Below are 13,013 nucleotides of genomic sequence, written 5' to 3'. Positions count from 1 at the left end.
TTACTTATGAAAAATAGAGACACGGTTACATTTTTAAAAAAGAACGAAGTCATGCAATGGCTGTCCCGCCCATTCATACATCTCAAAACTGTCACTCTGTTATTTCCCCTGCAGGCCATTTTGGGAACAGACGAATACATTAGCGATGCCTATGTAATGGTCAATGGAAGTAGGAATACATTTCAAAGTGAAAATGTAAGGGAGATGAAAATCCATTTCTAGATTTTCAGTGGTTTTAGTGCACTGTGTGAGCTATTTTTATGACAAACACAAGCCTACACCCCGCGTCTTTGTTTGGTTCTTATACACTGCTATTTTCCTGGAAATTATGAAACTGTCAAACACAAACCAGAACAGACTTGACAAGGGAGGAAGTCATTACAGAAAGAGGACTAAAACTAATATTCCCTTCCCAGAGGTGTGTTTAGATTTTTATTTTAAAATAAATTTTGGCCCCAATTTAGGCTGTCATTTTTAAATGGGGGTTGGGGGCAACAGCATTGAAAAATATGACATAAGCAATTCACTTGGACAAAATTACAAAACAGTAATGCAACCATTTCACACTAAAAATGTCAACAAAAGAGATATTCCATAAAGCATACTTATTTAACCAAATCAGTATTTCCCAGTGTTATAATTTTTTATCAGCTCCTATGGCCAAGAAAGCCAAAAATTACAAACTTAAAGATCAAACAGTTTTCTGTGTCACTCGTTACCACAGCAAATTGGTGCTTCATTGAGCCTATTAAAGACTATCTCAACAACAACCAAAAAAAAAAAAAAAAAGTACAGTATGTTTTTCATTTTATATATTTAGGTCTCTATTATATTTGGCTCTCAAGCCAAAACAGCATCAGGGAAGGGGCATCACTAATGTTCCTGATCCCTGTATTTGAAAGCTAAGATATTGGTTTTCACCAGTTATGAGCACATCAGCACTCTTTCAGCTTGTAGTGGTGGAATGAGGAGCTAAGTGTTACTGGGGACCCCTTTGCCAAGGCACACACTCGGAGCGCAGTCCTGACCCAGGTGGTCACAGGTGCAGCAGCCACAGCTACCAAAGCACATTCCATGAAGCTGGCACCTTTCAAACACACTGTTTTATCTTCCCATCTCAGCCCCAAGGATCCTTATAAACGTGCCCTATGCAACTCATTGCTTCACACAACTTTTTTTATCAAGTACTTTAATCTCCCACATTTCTCTTCATGGGATAGGTGTTTAGTATCTCAAAAAAACTGCTCTAATTCCATGGTGTTTACCTATTCTCAGTTCTTTCCCCCTTCATAAGAATAAACAGAAAAAAATCTTTTCAAAGCAAAAAATCACAAAGCATTCCAGGGGAGGGGGTAGAAAGTAAAAATTGAATTGATGCTGAAGAGGAATAAAATTTGGGATCACCAGGATGAAAATAAATCACCACTAAAGCTTAGAAAGTAGCAGACCACCACAAAGAAGTTTCAGAAATGCCACGTTTTTATTCTAAAAACCAGGATGCATTACTCAATGCGGGCAAAACTATTCATTAATAAACACTTTCAGATGATACTGGATCTTTTGGATAACTTTCAGGAGAAAAGCAAGCTAAACCACCTTTCCCCAGCTTGTAGCACACAGAAGAATCAAGAGATACAGACCCAACTCCTATTGCAACCCTTTCAGAGCAGTGACTTCTGGACTTCAAAAATCATCACATAAAAACTATCATGCTTTTGCCCAGAGGCAAAACCTATTAATTCAACCTGAACTAATTTATTATTATATATTAATAATAATATATTATATTATAAATATATATTATATTATAAATAATATAATACATATATTATTATATATTTTCAAAGTTTAATTTTGGGATAGGAGGGAAAACCCCCCACAATATCGTTTTTCTAATACAAGAAAGGTGTTTTGACAAAAACCTTCAAATCAAAATAAAAAACTCAAAACATTTGCAATCCAAGTGAAAGCATCATTTTTAAGGATATTGCAGAGTTGAATTTAAAATGCAATTTGAGTTTTGGTTTTTAATCCTTATTGCAGACTAAATACTTCAGAAGGCATAATGAAGATCTAGCAGGTCATTTTCAAGTTCTCATCCTAAGGCAAAATAACAAAGACATTCTGGTAGAGCACAAGACAAACCAACCACAGGAACTACTTGTTGTCCTTTTCCTTACTGGCCTTGCATCACTGCAACATGTTTCGGGAAAATTTTGATAAGTTATTCCCCACTGGAAATATTACTTGGAACATTCCTGACCTTCATGCCTGTGGGACTAAAGCTTCTGACCTCAAGAAATAGCCTGTTTCTCCTGGTAACGTGCCAAAAGTGTTATGAGCACTTGTGTAAGACTCTAGAGGTTCCCATTTCATTTATATCAGAGCTGTCTTCATATTGCTTTTCATACACTGCCAGAGTGCCGACTTCCCATAGTTTCTGAATGCTTCATACAGCTCAACAGCAAGGAACAACTTTGATACTGACAGGTCGGCAGGGAAAGGCTGGACTTAAAACACACTCACCTTGGTGTTCAGACTCAAAAAAGAACCATCACTCCCTAGCCTGTCTCTTCTTTCCCTCCCTGACAAGACATAGTCAGCCTTGTGCTCTAGAAACAGAAGCTTAATCTGTGACTGTGACCAAAAAAAAAAAAAAAAAAAAAGCAAGCATGGAAAAAAATAAGGTTTCCATCCCCGTATCTCAGTGTGAACCACAGGATATTGAGAAATGTAGGACTTCAAGTTCCAGCCTTAAGTGCTCTTCAAAGTGAGAGATGCCTAGCAGTGCTTCAGGCTTGAATTTGAAGCTCTGGCTAAGGTTGCATCTAACCTACTATTTTATATCTGAAGATGCAGTGCGGTTCTGGAGTAAGTCACTGAGTTTTCCCAACATACCGGCAGTTGATTTGATTCACTGAGCAGTTTCAGTGCACCTGAGCTGCATTCTTTTTAGAGGAAAATAGAACAGAAGGTCATATCCAGATGCGCTGTAAAGCCACTCCAGCTACTAATGGAATCAAAGCAATGACTCAATATTTGGATGGCTTCAAACTGTACGACTGATAGAGGTGTTCAGTTCAGACCAACCAAAAAAAAAAAAACAAAAAAAACAAAAAAAAAAACACAAAAAACCAACAAACAAACAAAAACCAACAAAACAAAACAAAAAAATAGCTAAAAGTAAATGCTAAAGGGCCTCAGCATCAACTTTTGGCCTTCCAATTCTCTCTTCCAAAAGTCCAAAGGACATATGTAGAATTAAACTGACTCTTTCTCAGCATTATGCCTGTAAGGTATCACACTGGCTCATCCAGCTTCTTAACATATGTATATTCATCCACCAGTACCCCAGCTGAGTTGTAATGGCAGCAGAACTAGCCCAGAATCCCAGTAAAGGTCACATCACTTACCAGGCCGTTGCAAGTGCTGATTGCTGCTGTCCCACTCTCGAAACCTGGCTGCCATGCTGTGCCAAGGAAGTGGCAAGGAGCTCCTGAATGAGTTGCAATCTTCGCACTAGTGTGGTTGCCACGTCTCCTTTCTACTACGTAGTTATGGGAAAGAAATCCCATGTGGACAGTCAAGTTAAAAAACAGATCCTTCTCCTCATGACTAATTTTGTAATATACAACATCTTCATTTTTCCCAAGATCTCTCTTCTTCCTCGTGTTTGAGATGTGATGGTGCAGGTTAAATGAAAGAAAATGCCCACTTGCATCTACTCTTGCTGGATCAACCACATGGTATTCTGGCAATGTCTTCACAAATTGCCCTGAGAGAAAGGGGGGGGAAAAAAGAAAGCAAAACTAGGGTGAGTGCTGACCTGTTCAGATTTCACACAATTTAAAGGGAAACTCAAATGTGAGTGCAATTCACCACAAAATCCTAGTGACAGTGCACAGACTACCATGCAACACAGTCCTCATTTGGGCTTTGTATTCTAATGTTATAATTGAGCATTGTAACACTCAATTTGGAAGCTAAATATTCTTCTTTTCAATTAATTTGTCACCACTTATAGAAAAGTCTTGACTGTTACACACATACCCCTTCCCAACACCAGGAGGGCTGGGAACCCTCCCTGTCCTAAGTCTCCAGCACATGATGCTCTGATTGAGGAGGTCCCCTTCATACATCCAAAAAGCTGACGACCTGAAGTAGGAGACAGAACCTTAGGCAAAGAGAACGCTAACTGGCTTGATAGTCTGTAGTAATAGCACCTCAGCATCAGCTTTAGCAACTGTTGCAGCAGAGGAGGGAGTTTTAAAGAAGGGTTTGAAGAGAATGAAGTAATCATGACCTTTTGTACAAGAAGTTCCAACCAGGGTAAAATTGGACATCTTATCACTTGTCCGGATCTAGCAAGGGAAGAGAGTGTTATTGGTATTCTTGTCCCCTGCTATGATCCAGAACAAACACCACCTGTTTCCAATTTTTTTTTTTTTTATAATTACTGTGACACTCAAAACCCCCAAGCAAATAACATAAATTCATGTAAAACACAGAACATAAGAACTCAAAACCTAGAGGCTAGATCTTCCACTTGAATTCTGCCCAAGAAATCACAGTCTGAACATATTTAATTGAAAAGAAGTTGTGACAACACGCCATTCCAGTTTTTCTTTCCCCAGAGCTGCTCTTCATTCCCAAAGTCCCAGCCACTTATTCAAGAAGTGACTACGTTTCATTCATTAATTAAGCTGCTTAACAAAGCAATTAGCCTATTCCAGCTACTTCCAGACTAGGTCTGGTCAGACAATCCTTCTAGAGGCACTTTCTCCCTCCACTGCCTTTGCCCGTAAAGCCACAGAGGAGAAATCATGCCTAAGCAGACAGCTGTCTGGATTCATCCCCTTCAGGAAGGAACATATCTCATTTGTCCTCATTACTGCAGTATGAGACGTGGCTGCTTGTGTTTCCTCAGGCCATGGACCCTTGAGACACGTGCACCGAAACACTTCCAGCTGAAAAGAAAACAAAACGAAACACACAAAACCCCCACTTCCCAGCACATATATAAAGCTACACAAGAAATCTGGCCTTCTCTCTGCAGCATCTCTGCTTCAGAAGCAAGATTATTCTCTCACACAACAGATTTGTCTGCACATAAACCTTTCCAGCGGACTACAGTGACTTGGAGTCTTTGTAGGACAAGTCACAGCAGTGGGCTTTAGGCCTCAACAGTGGCCGGTCTTGACAACACTGTGACTAATGCCTACCACAGGTTCTGAGAGATATCTGCTCTTGTCCACATAAGGGGACTGAAACACTGGAAACTCAGTCCACAACTTCATGTCTGCATTTTATACATCCTCTAGATAGCACAAAAGTGCCAGCTGCCAAACAGTTTAGCAGCTGAAGCTAAAACAAGGTCTCCCCTTCCTCACACTCCTGAGTGAAAAAAAAAAAAAAAAAAACAACCAACAGGTAGGCAGAAGAGATAAAAACCACGCAAAAATACAGCTTAACTGCAGATGTTGAATTACAAGTCTTTTGGGAAGTCCCACATCCCACATCGTGCCAGCAAATACAAGCTAACAGAGAATGCTGCAAGACCAGGCCCCCATTTCTATGGTTTTCAGCACAACTCACTAAATAATCAAATTAAATGCCTGAAGGAAAATTTACTCATTTGCTGTCACTGTGTGATTTGCCTCTGCCTGATGTCTTGAGCTTAATTTCTTGTGGTTTAACTGTTAAGCTCCATGCAAGGCCAAAGACTTGTGGTTTTGGACTTGAAACTATTCAAGGAAGTTTTTATTTCATCACTACAGCCATTAGTGTATAGAGGTTAAGGCAAATTAGACACCATTGTCAGTAAAATGGAAGAAAATGCTGAAGAATTGGATGGCAACAGGATTATCAAAACAGAGAAATCCAACTTCTTCCACAAACTCCTTAAATACTCATTTAGTCACTGGAGAGGGGAATTATGCTGAAATAATAATATACTGTAATATAACTGTAGAAACGAATTATTAAGTTTTCAAAAGACCAGAGAATAAGATTATTGCAACAAAAAATTTAACAGGATGAGGCTAAAGGTATTTATGCAAGTAATCATTATCAATCTTGTCTAGACAGTGGGGTAGAAGTTAGCAAAGGCAATCCTACCATTAACAGAACAATTTATTGAGCTCCACATTAAGCCTAAAATACTGCTTGACCTTTCAAGCTGGAGAAGGGTCAAAAACAAACATAAGAGGTACGATTTTGGTGAGGTACCTTTCTGCTCTTCTAGGAAAGAATAACTAAATACATGCAACCCAAACTGCACAAAAATAAGGGCTGTATCCTTCAACACTGAATGCCTCAATTTTTCTAAGGCAATATGAATTCATATTAAAACACCACAGGTTCTCATAAAAATTAGCAGCAGCAGCAAACATAAATGGAGGGAATTTATATCAGTGCCACTGACAAGCCTTAGAGTTGGCATGTCATAGCATCCCCCTTGGACACCTCTCCATTCCAGGTAAGTCCTGCCAATGAAGTGGGCACTGCTCAGGATATCTAGGCCAGGAAAGATCAGGTGAACCTCCAGAGAATGTTTTGTCTTTCCAGAACTGCAGCCTGAGCATGCTGGCTTGCATCTGTGCTGCAAACAAGACCAAATCATCACACTGAGCAGGACACACTCAAGTCTACTTTGCCTTGCAATCACACTGACTGCTCAGGCCCTCTGGGCATGTAGGACAAGCAAGGTTCAGGCCCTTCAAGCTTGTTTGACTAGTCTAAGTATTGTTTAAGTTGTCAGAGAAATCCTCCCTGCAGACCTTCCTAATTCTGAATCATTGAAAACATCTGATAATGTTCAAAACCACTACTGTCTGTTCTGCTCCTCTGTGGATACAAATTTACCACACATGGCAGAGAACTGCCTTATTAAGAATGGCTGTACACAAAGTGAATAAATTAGAATAAAGACAAACACATACACAATCTGTCTCACATAACAGGAATACCACAATTACTTTCAGATAGATAACATGTTTCCTGACAAAATTCCTTTAAAATATTACACATCATCATTTGCCATTGTTTCATCTCCTTCTTTGTAGTTCATCTACATCTGCCCCAAAAATCATCTGGCTTCTTTTCAAACAATTCCTTGGGATAGGATTTAGCGTGGCTCATCTTGTGAGGAATCATCTTTGCAAGCCAAAGAAAGGCTCTGTACCCAGGAAGCACCCCAAGTTCCAAAGCTCCATGGCAGGGAAAAGGCCTTCAATACTCAGTAAGGGCATCCTTAACTGTCCCATCTCTTTGTAGATGGGGAGGGAGCAGAACACTTCAGCTATTCCAGATTCAAATTTTAGTCCTTCACACTGCAATAAACCTTCCTCTGAAAAAACCAACCAAACAAAACCAATTAGCCACATTTTGAACTGCCCCTGCCCCTTTACTCAATGCTGTTTGAAAAGCCTAGGTTTTGCATGCCTAGAAAGTTAAATTAATTCTACATTCATTCCCAATGCCTGACAATTAAACAGCTACTACACGCTAACGCAGTCATATCCCTGCTCTGTCCCATGTAGAATCACAGGAATGTAGTAACTCCCAGAATTTAAATTAATCCAGTAGGACCTGACTTCAGGATAACTGTTTGCTTTCCAAGCATCTTACTTGAACACTTTTCCTTTCCCCATTCTCTGAGGGGTGAGAAGATTTTTTACTCTGTGTTCAAGCTCTCCCACTGACAGCACCACAGATGTTAATTGCATCAAAAAGGTTTTCAGGAAGCAAAATTTCCTCCTACACTTTCTTCTACTACTAGGCAGAGTCCTCCATCTAATCATAATTCTTGTCCCTTAGGAGCCACTTCTCCGGTTTTCCTTAAACAGGCAACAGGATAAAATTGCCGAGTTACACTCCTCCAGGACCAAAGGGGTCGAAAACCAAACCCACCTGCCAGGGCAGCCTCAAGAGACCCCTCCCGCAGATAAAGTCTGACTTGCAATTACCATCCTCACTGAACGTGAATAGCTCACAGCGGGTGTTAAACCCCGGTAACATCAATCTTTCTGTAGCGTCCGCTGCTTTAGTGCAGAAGCAAGCATTTGTTCAAAAAAAATAAATAAATAATCAGGACAGTAAACTTTCTCAGCTTAGCAGTACAAAATGATTCTGGCATTTACAGAGTTGCCCCTAAAGGAGGAAGACCAGCAAAAGACCAGGGTTCGGCGATACCCTCATCTACACAGCGGAACTCGGTGACTGCCAGGAGGGCGCAGCCGAGTGCGCTGAGCCCTCGGTGCAGACCCGTGGGCGCAGAGCAGCCCGTCCCGGCTGGCGCCCAGGGCAGCGCTGCCAGCGGGAGAGAACCCGGGCAGCCCCGAGGGCCGGCACGGCGCTGCTCAGGCAGGAGGGGCGGCGAGCAGCGCCACCGAGCCGCGGCTCCACCGGCTGGAAGGCTGGAAGGCTGGAAGCACACCCGCGATGGGACCCGCTCCCCCCACGCACCCCGAACCCGCCGGCACTGACCTTGCCTGCCGTCGGGGAAGGGCGAGCCGCCGGCCGGCGGGGCCCTGCCCAGGCAGGGCGCTTGGGCGTGCAGGACGAGCAGCCAGAGGGAGACCATGCGCGCCGCCCGGCTCCGCGGGACACATGGCATGGTGCGGGCGGGCGGCTCCGAGCGGGGCCCGCCGGCGCCTACCGGGGCCGCGGCATGGCCGGGGCGGCTCCCAGCGCCGCCGGACACAGGCGCCGCTCCCCACAAGGGCTGCGCGGGGCCGTCTCGGTGTCTGGTTTCTGCCGGAGGAGGAAGGAGGACTGTAGGGAGGGAGTAGCTCCCGAGAGCCCCCGCCTCGGAGCCGCCGGGGTTAACGCGCTGGGGCGAACCGGGCCGGGCCGGCGGGGAGGGGAGGGGAGGAGAGGCCGCCAACAGGGGCTGCCGCCCCCACCTCCGCCCTCCACTGCGGCCGAAGTGGGGCGTTCTCCCCGGCAGCGCTCGGGGACAGCAGTCCCGTACAGGGCAGCATCCCCTCCCCGGTCGCACGCTGGTGGTCTCCGCTGAAGGGCCCGGGGAAGGCGCTTCGCAGACATGCACCCGCCCTGGCAGAGGTTCTCCCGGCCGCTGGAGAAAGTGCTCGAAGCACCTGGGAGTTTGATGCGTTTTCCACCACGTTCCGCTGCAGCGGGAAGGGACGGCACGAGTCTCGCCCTGCCTGAGGCACCCGGAGCCCACGGTTCCTCGGGGCTCAGCAGCCAGAGCCCAGCTTCCAGACTGTGTCACAGAGTCAGGTTGGAAAAGACCTCTGAGATCATCGAGTCCAACCTATGACCGAACACCACCTTGTCAACAAGACCATGGCACCAAGTTCCACGTCCAGTGTTTCCTTAAACACCTCCAGGGATGGTGACTGCCCTGTCTCCCTGGGCAGTCCATTCCAATGTCTAATCACCTTTTTTGTGAAAATATTCTTCCCAATGTCCAACCCAAACTTCCTCTGATGCAGCCTAAGACTCCTCAGGGTGTCGAGGTCATTGGGTGTTTTAGCTGTCCCATTGGGGTTACTTCTGAATGTCTTCCCTTTGTAAGGAAAGTTCCTAACAGACTTGGCACCTACATTTTTAAGTGCATGTCATGTGGTCTATGCCAGGGATCCCCTAACATGGCCTCTGACGAAGTTGCTACCAGGCTGACACTGCACAGGTGGGTACCCACTTTGGTGCTGTCCCGTGCTTGCAGCTTGGGCTGAGTTCCACATCTACTTCAAAAGCCTCCCACCCAAAAGTGACTCTACTATGGGTTTCTTGTATGGTTTTATGGCAGACTTTCCCCAAGGTGAATGGCTGCCACAGTTCAACTGCCTCAGCTGTGCGAACTGTCAATCCCTGACTCCAAAGCACAAAAATGCAAAAAAAGAGTTAAAGCTTTAAAGGTTTCTAAATCCAGTAGAAATGTGGTTTTCCTCAGGACTGAGACAAGGTAACTCTGGAAACACAATATTTGTAAAAGAGTGATGCTTGATTTAGGAGTCATCGTGTGCTCTCTTCTAACTAGGAGCACTGGAAAGAAGGGGTGACCGTCCAAGGGATGGGCATATATTTACAAAGTACTGGATTAACGTATTTCTTGAAGGCAATCAGAAAAATAGTCCTTCTGTGAGAGGCATTTAGTTATTTACTTCGATTTCCAGTAATCTTTTTGAGTAGGTGTTCATTGAGTCTGACATGAGATAACAGTATTTCATGCAGGATTCATCTTGTATTCTTCCTCAGCAGGAAAAGTCCTGGAAATGACAGAGAACAAAAAGCTTTAGGAACTCAAGAGGGTTTGTGGGAATGTGTTTTGGTTTTATGGGGGTTTTTTTGTTAGGATTTTTTTTTGAGGACAAAAAATTGTAGATGCAAAAGTCATACAGAGTGGAGAAAGAGTAGTGTGGGAATCTGGTCTAAAACATCTATAACTCCCTGGGCTTTCTGCCAGCATGCACATACACAGAAGAAATGATTCACTGGGTGTAGTATCAGAAAATACCCTGGGGACAGTAGGGTTCCTACTTAAGGGGTGTTGTGGCTGTAGCTAGCACAGTCACAGTGTCCAAAACACAGCTCTGTACCAGCTACTAAGAAGAAAACTACCCCTATCCCAGCTAAAACCAGGACACACATCCAGTCAAAATGTGAAGAAATGGCGCAAGTAGAAAGCACTTTTCCTGCTGTGAGTACATACTGGGGCCAGCTATTTAAGTGAACGGAATTTATGGCACTGTCTCTTCCCAGTGGTTTCCTGTTCCAAAGAGGCATAACCAGAGGTTTTGGAGCCTTTTTTGAAAGTATTTGAAACTTTTTTTGCCAACTCAACCTCAGTTGTAAAAAGGATACAGCACCATATCAGCTGTGTTCTTTTGCAAAGTTATTGAAGTTCAGTAACTACAGCTCCACACAGAAAAGCCTGTACATTTATTGAAAGGTCACAGTCAAGAGACACAGTCAAGCCTGGGTTGGCAAAATAGACACAATATCTGGATTCTTTTAAATTTCAGTAGACTTCCAAGACAGCAGTAAAAGAAATGTGTGTATAGCAATTTACACGTATGTAGAAATGTATAGAGAAACAGGAAAGCAGAGGTTGTGAGCAGCAAGGAACTAAAACACAAATTCTATGATTTCACATAGAGGAATTGCTACAAAATGAAACCCACTGAAGACGGTCAGGAAATACGCTTTACTAAGAATGAGAGTCTCCTAAAAGTTTTCTAATACACACTTGCTTACCTGCTCCTCCAGTCAGCAGGGAGAGAATCCTCTGGAGGATGACACATCCCTTTCTGTCACATGCAAGGTGAAACAGTGTCCAGACCTGATTATCTGTGAACTATACAGGCAGCTTAACAGTTTGCTTGGACTAGAAATGTTAAGAAGATGAATCACAAGTGATGTGGTGGGCCATGTTAAAGGCACTGAGTATTGGCAGAGACGTGAACTGAAAGAGAATTACTCTTAATCCCAACGACTCTGTGGAGTTTGCTTGGTAATTATTGTTGCATCCACTGATTTGTTTTCTCAGGCAGATTTAGACTGAAGTTTGTAAGTACCTTTTTTTTTTTTTTAATTCTTATTCCCACTTTCTCATTTAGAGATGCAGCCTCTTAACATAGCTAACTATTGGTAACTGAACTAGAGACTGTTGGATCCCTCAACTTCCAATTCATTATAGTTTTAAAGATTTTTGGAATTTCATAAGTTACTCATGCAAAAAATATTTGCTGACATTCCACTTATGGTATGTCTGTGGGCAGATCCAAGTATTAGAATGAAGCAAACTGTAAAGTAGTCAGTGATTCTATTAAATGAAATTTTTTGGGAGGTTCACACTCAAATTCCTGATCAATCTTCAAACACTGATTGCTATTTTTAAGTGGTGAGCTAATTCCCAAATTTGTAATTTTGTTGTTGGACTATGTGAATTTAAAAACTCATTTGTCATACTATCCATATTAACTGTTTAAAAGCATATTTCTGGAGCAACAGGCCACATTGAAATTAATTTTTAATGAAAATTCATGCCACAAAAATATGTTCTCAGTGGTTTGTCTAGAAGACAAATGATGGGAGGAGATGAACAGGATTAAACTGATTTGGGGATTTCTTGAATTAAAATTTACTTCTGTGTCCAAATAATACTTTCTTGAGGATATGTCTGTGGTTCATGAAGCATAGCATGAAGCACTGTATGATCCTTTTGATATCTAACTGAGATTTTGTAATGAAAACCTCTATACATTTCCTACTACAATTTTAATAAAAACATTACCATGAAAATCTTCCCACACCAAGTCACACCACACCTTCACTCCCAGGATGGAGAAAGTAGAGTTGTAAAATGTAGATCAAAATGTAACAGTTATTGTCTGAATTTAGTCAAAAGCATGAGATTGTAGCCTTCAGCTCATAAAAAGCCAAAGGGAGACCATATGGATTCCAGAAATCGGAACTGAGAAAATAAACAAATGTGAAATTTCCTTTTCCTGTTTCCTTCTGTTCCTCCAGAATTTTGTTTTAATGAAAAGAAAATGCCATAAAAAGAATTATTCATAAACAGAATGCAATTGCAAGAATGCATCATTTAAGAATAATGTAAAACCCATTACAGTAATATATATTACTCTTTTTAATGAAATCTGTTCAAGAGCTTTCCTATTAGTTTTACTTCAGCATGTCAAATAGAAAAAAAAAAAAATTAAACATCCCTTCATGCTATAAAAATACCCAGAGAAATAGTCCCATGTTTCCATGTTAAGTGATATATTCAACATTTCAATAATCTATTATAAACTACAAAAATGACTTTATTTTGAAAACAGAAACCCATCTCCCTTGGCAAAACATTTCAGAAGAGCAGTCCAGGTGGTTCAGTCACTGTTGTAATTGTAGTAAAATTATACCAAAATTGTAGCGAAAAATTGTAGTTTGTGTACAAGGTCTGTAAAGGGGTTGAAAAATTATAGGAATTCTTTAGGGTGAATTGGAGGAAAATTATAATTTTCGGCAGATGTTGGGAG

At 42.2% G+C, this 13,013-nt stretch overlaps 1 protein-coding gene across 1 annotated transcript in view; it reads right to left on the bottom strand.

The window, feature by feature from the left end:
- The window catches only part of ADAMTS12 (ADAM metallopeptidase with thrombospondin type 1 motif 12), a 140,230-nt gene extending 131,586 nt beyond the window's left edge, over window positions 1-8,644 (bottom strand). The window contains exons 1-2 of the mRNA XM_050329514.1: window positions 8,488-8,644; window positions 3,414-3,775 (exon numbers count right to left, since the gene is read on the bottom strand). Coding sequence (XP_050185471.1) covers window positions 3,414-3,775; window positions 8,488-8,617 — 492 coding nt within the window. The 5' untranslated portion in view covers window positions 8,618-8,644. The remainder of the gene's footprint in view (window positions 1-3,413; window positions 3,776-8,487) is intronic.
- Window positions 8,645-13,013: the final 4,369 nt, after the last annotated feature.

This window comes from Myiozetetes cayanensis, unplaced genomic scaffold (genome assembly GCF_022539395.1).
Source record: "Myiozetetes cayanensis isolate MyiCay16 unplaced genomic scaffold, myiCay2020 scf4, whole genome shotgun sequence".
NCBI classification, from domain to species: Eukaryota; Metazoa; Chordata; class Aves; order Passeriformes; family Tyrannidae; genus Myiozetetes; species Myiozetetes cayanensis.
The sequence above is the reverse complement of the archived record's forward strand: the minus strand, read 5'-3'. Positions and strand labels throughout refer to the sequence as shown.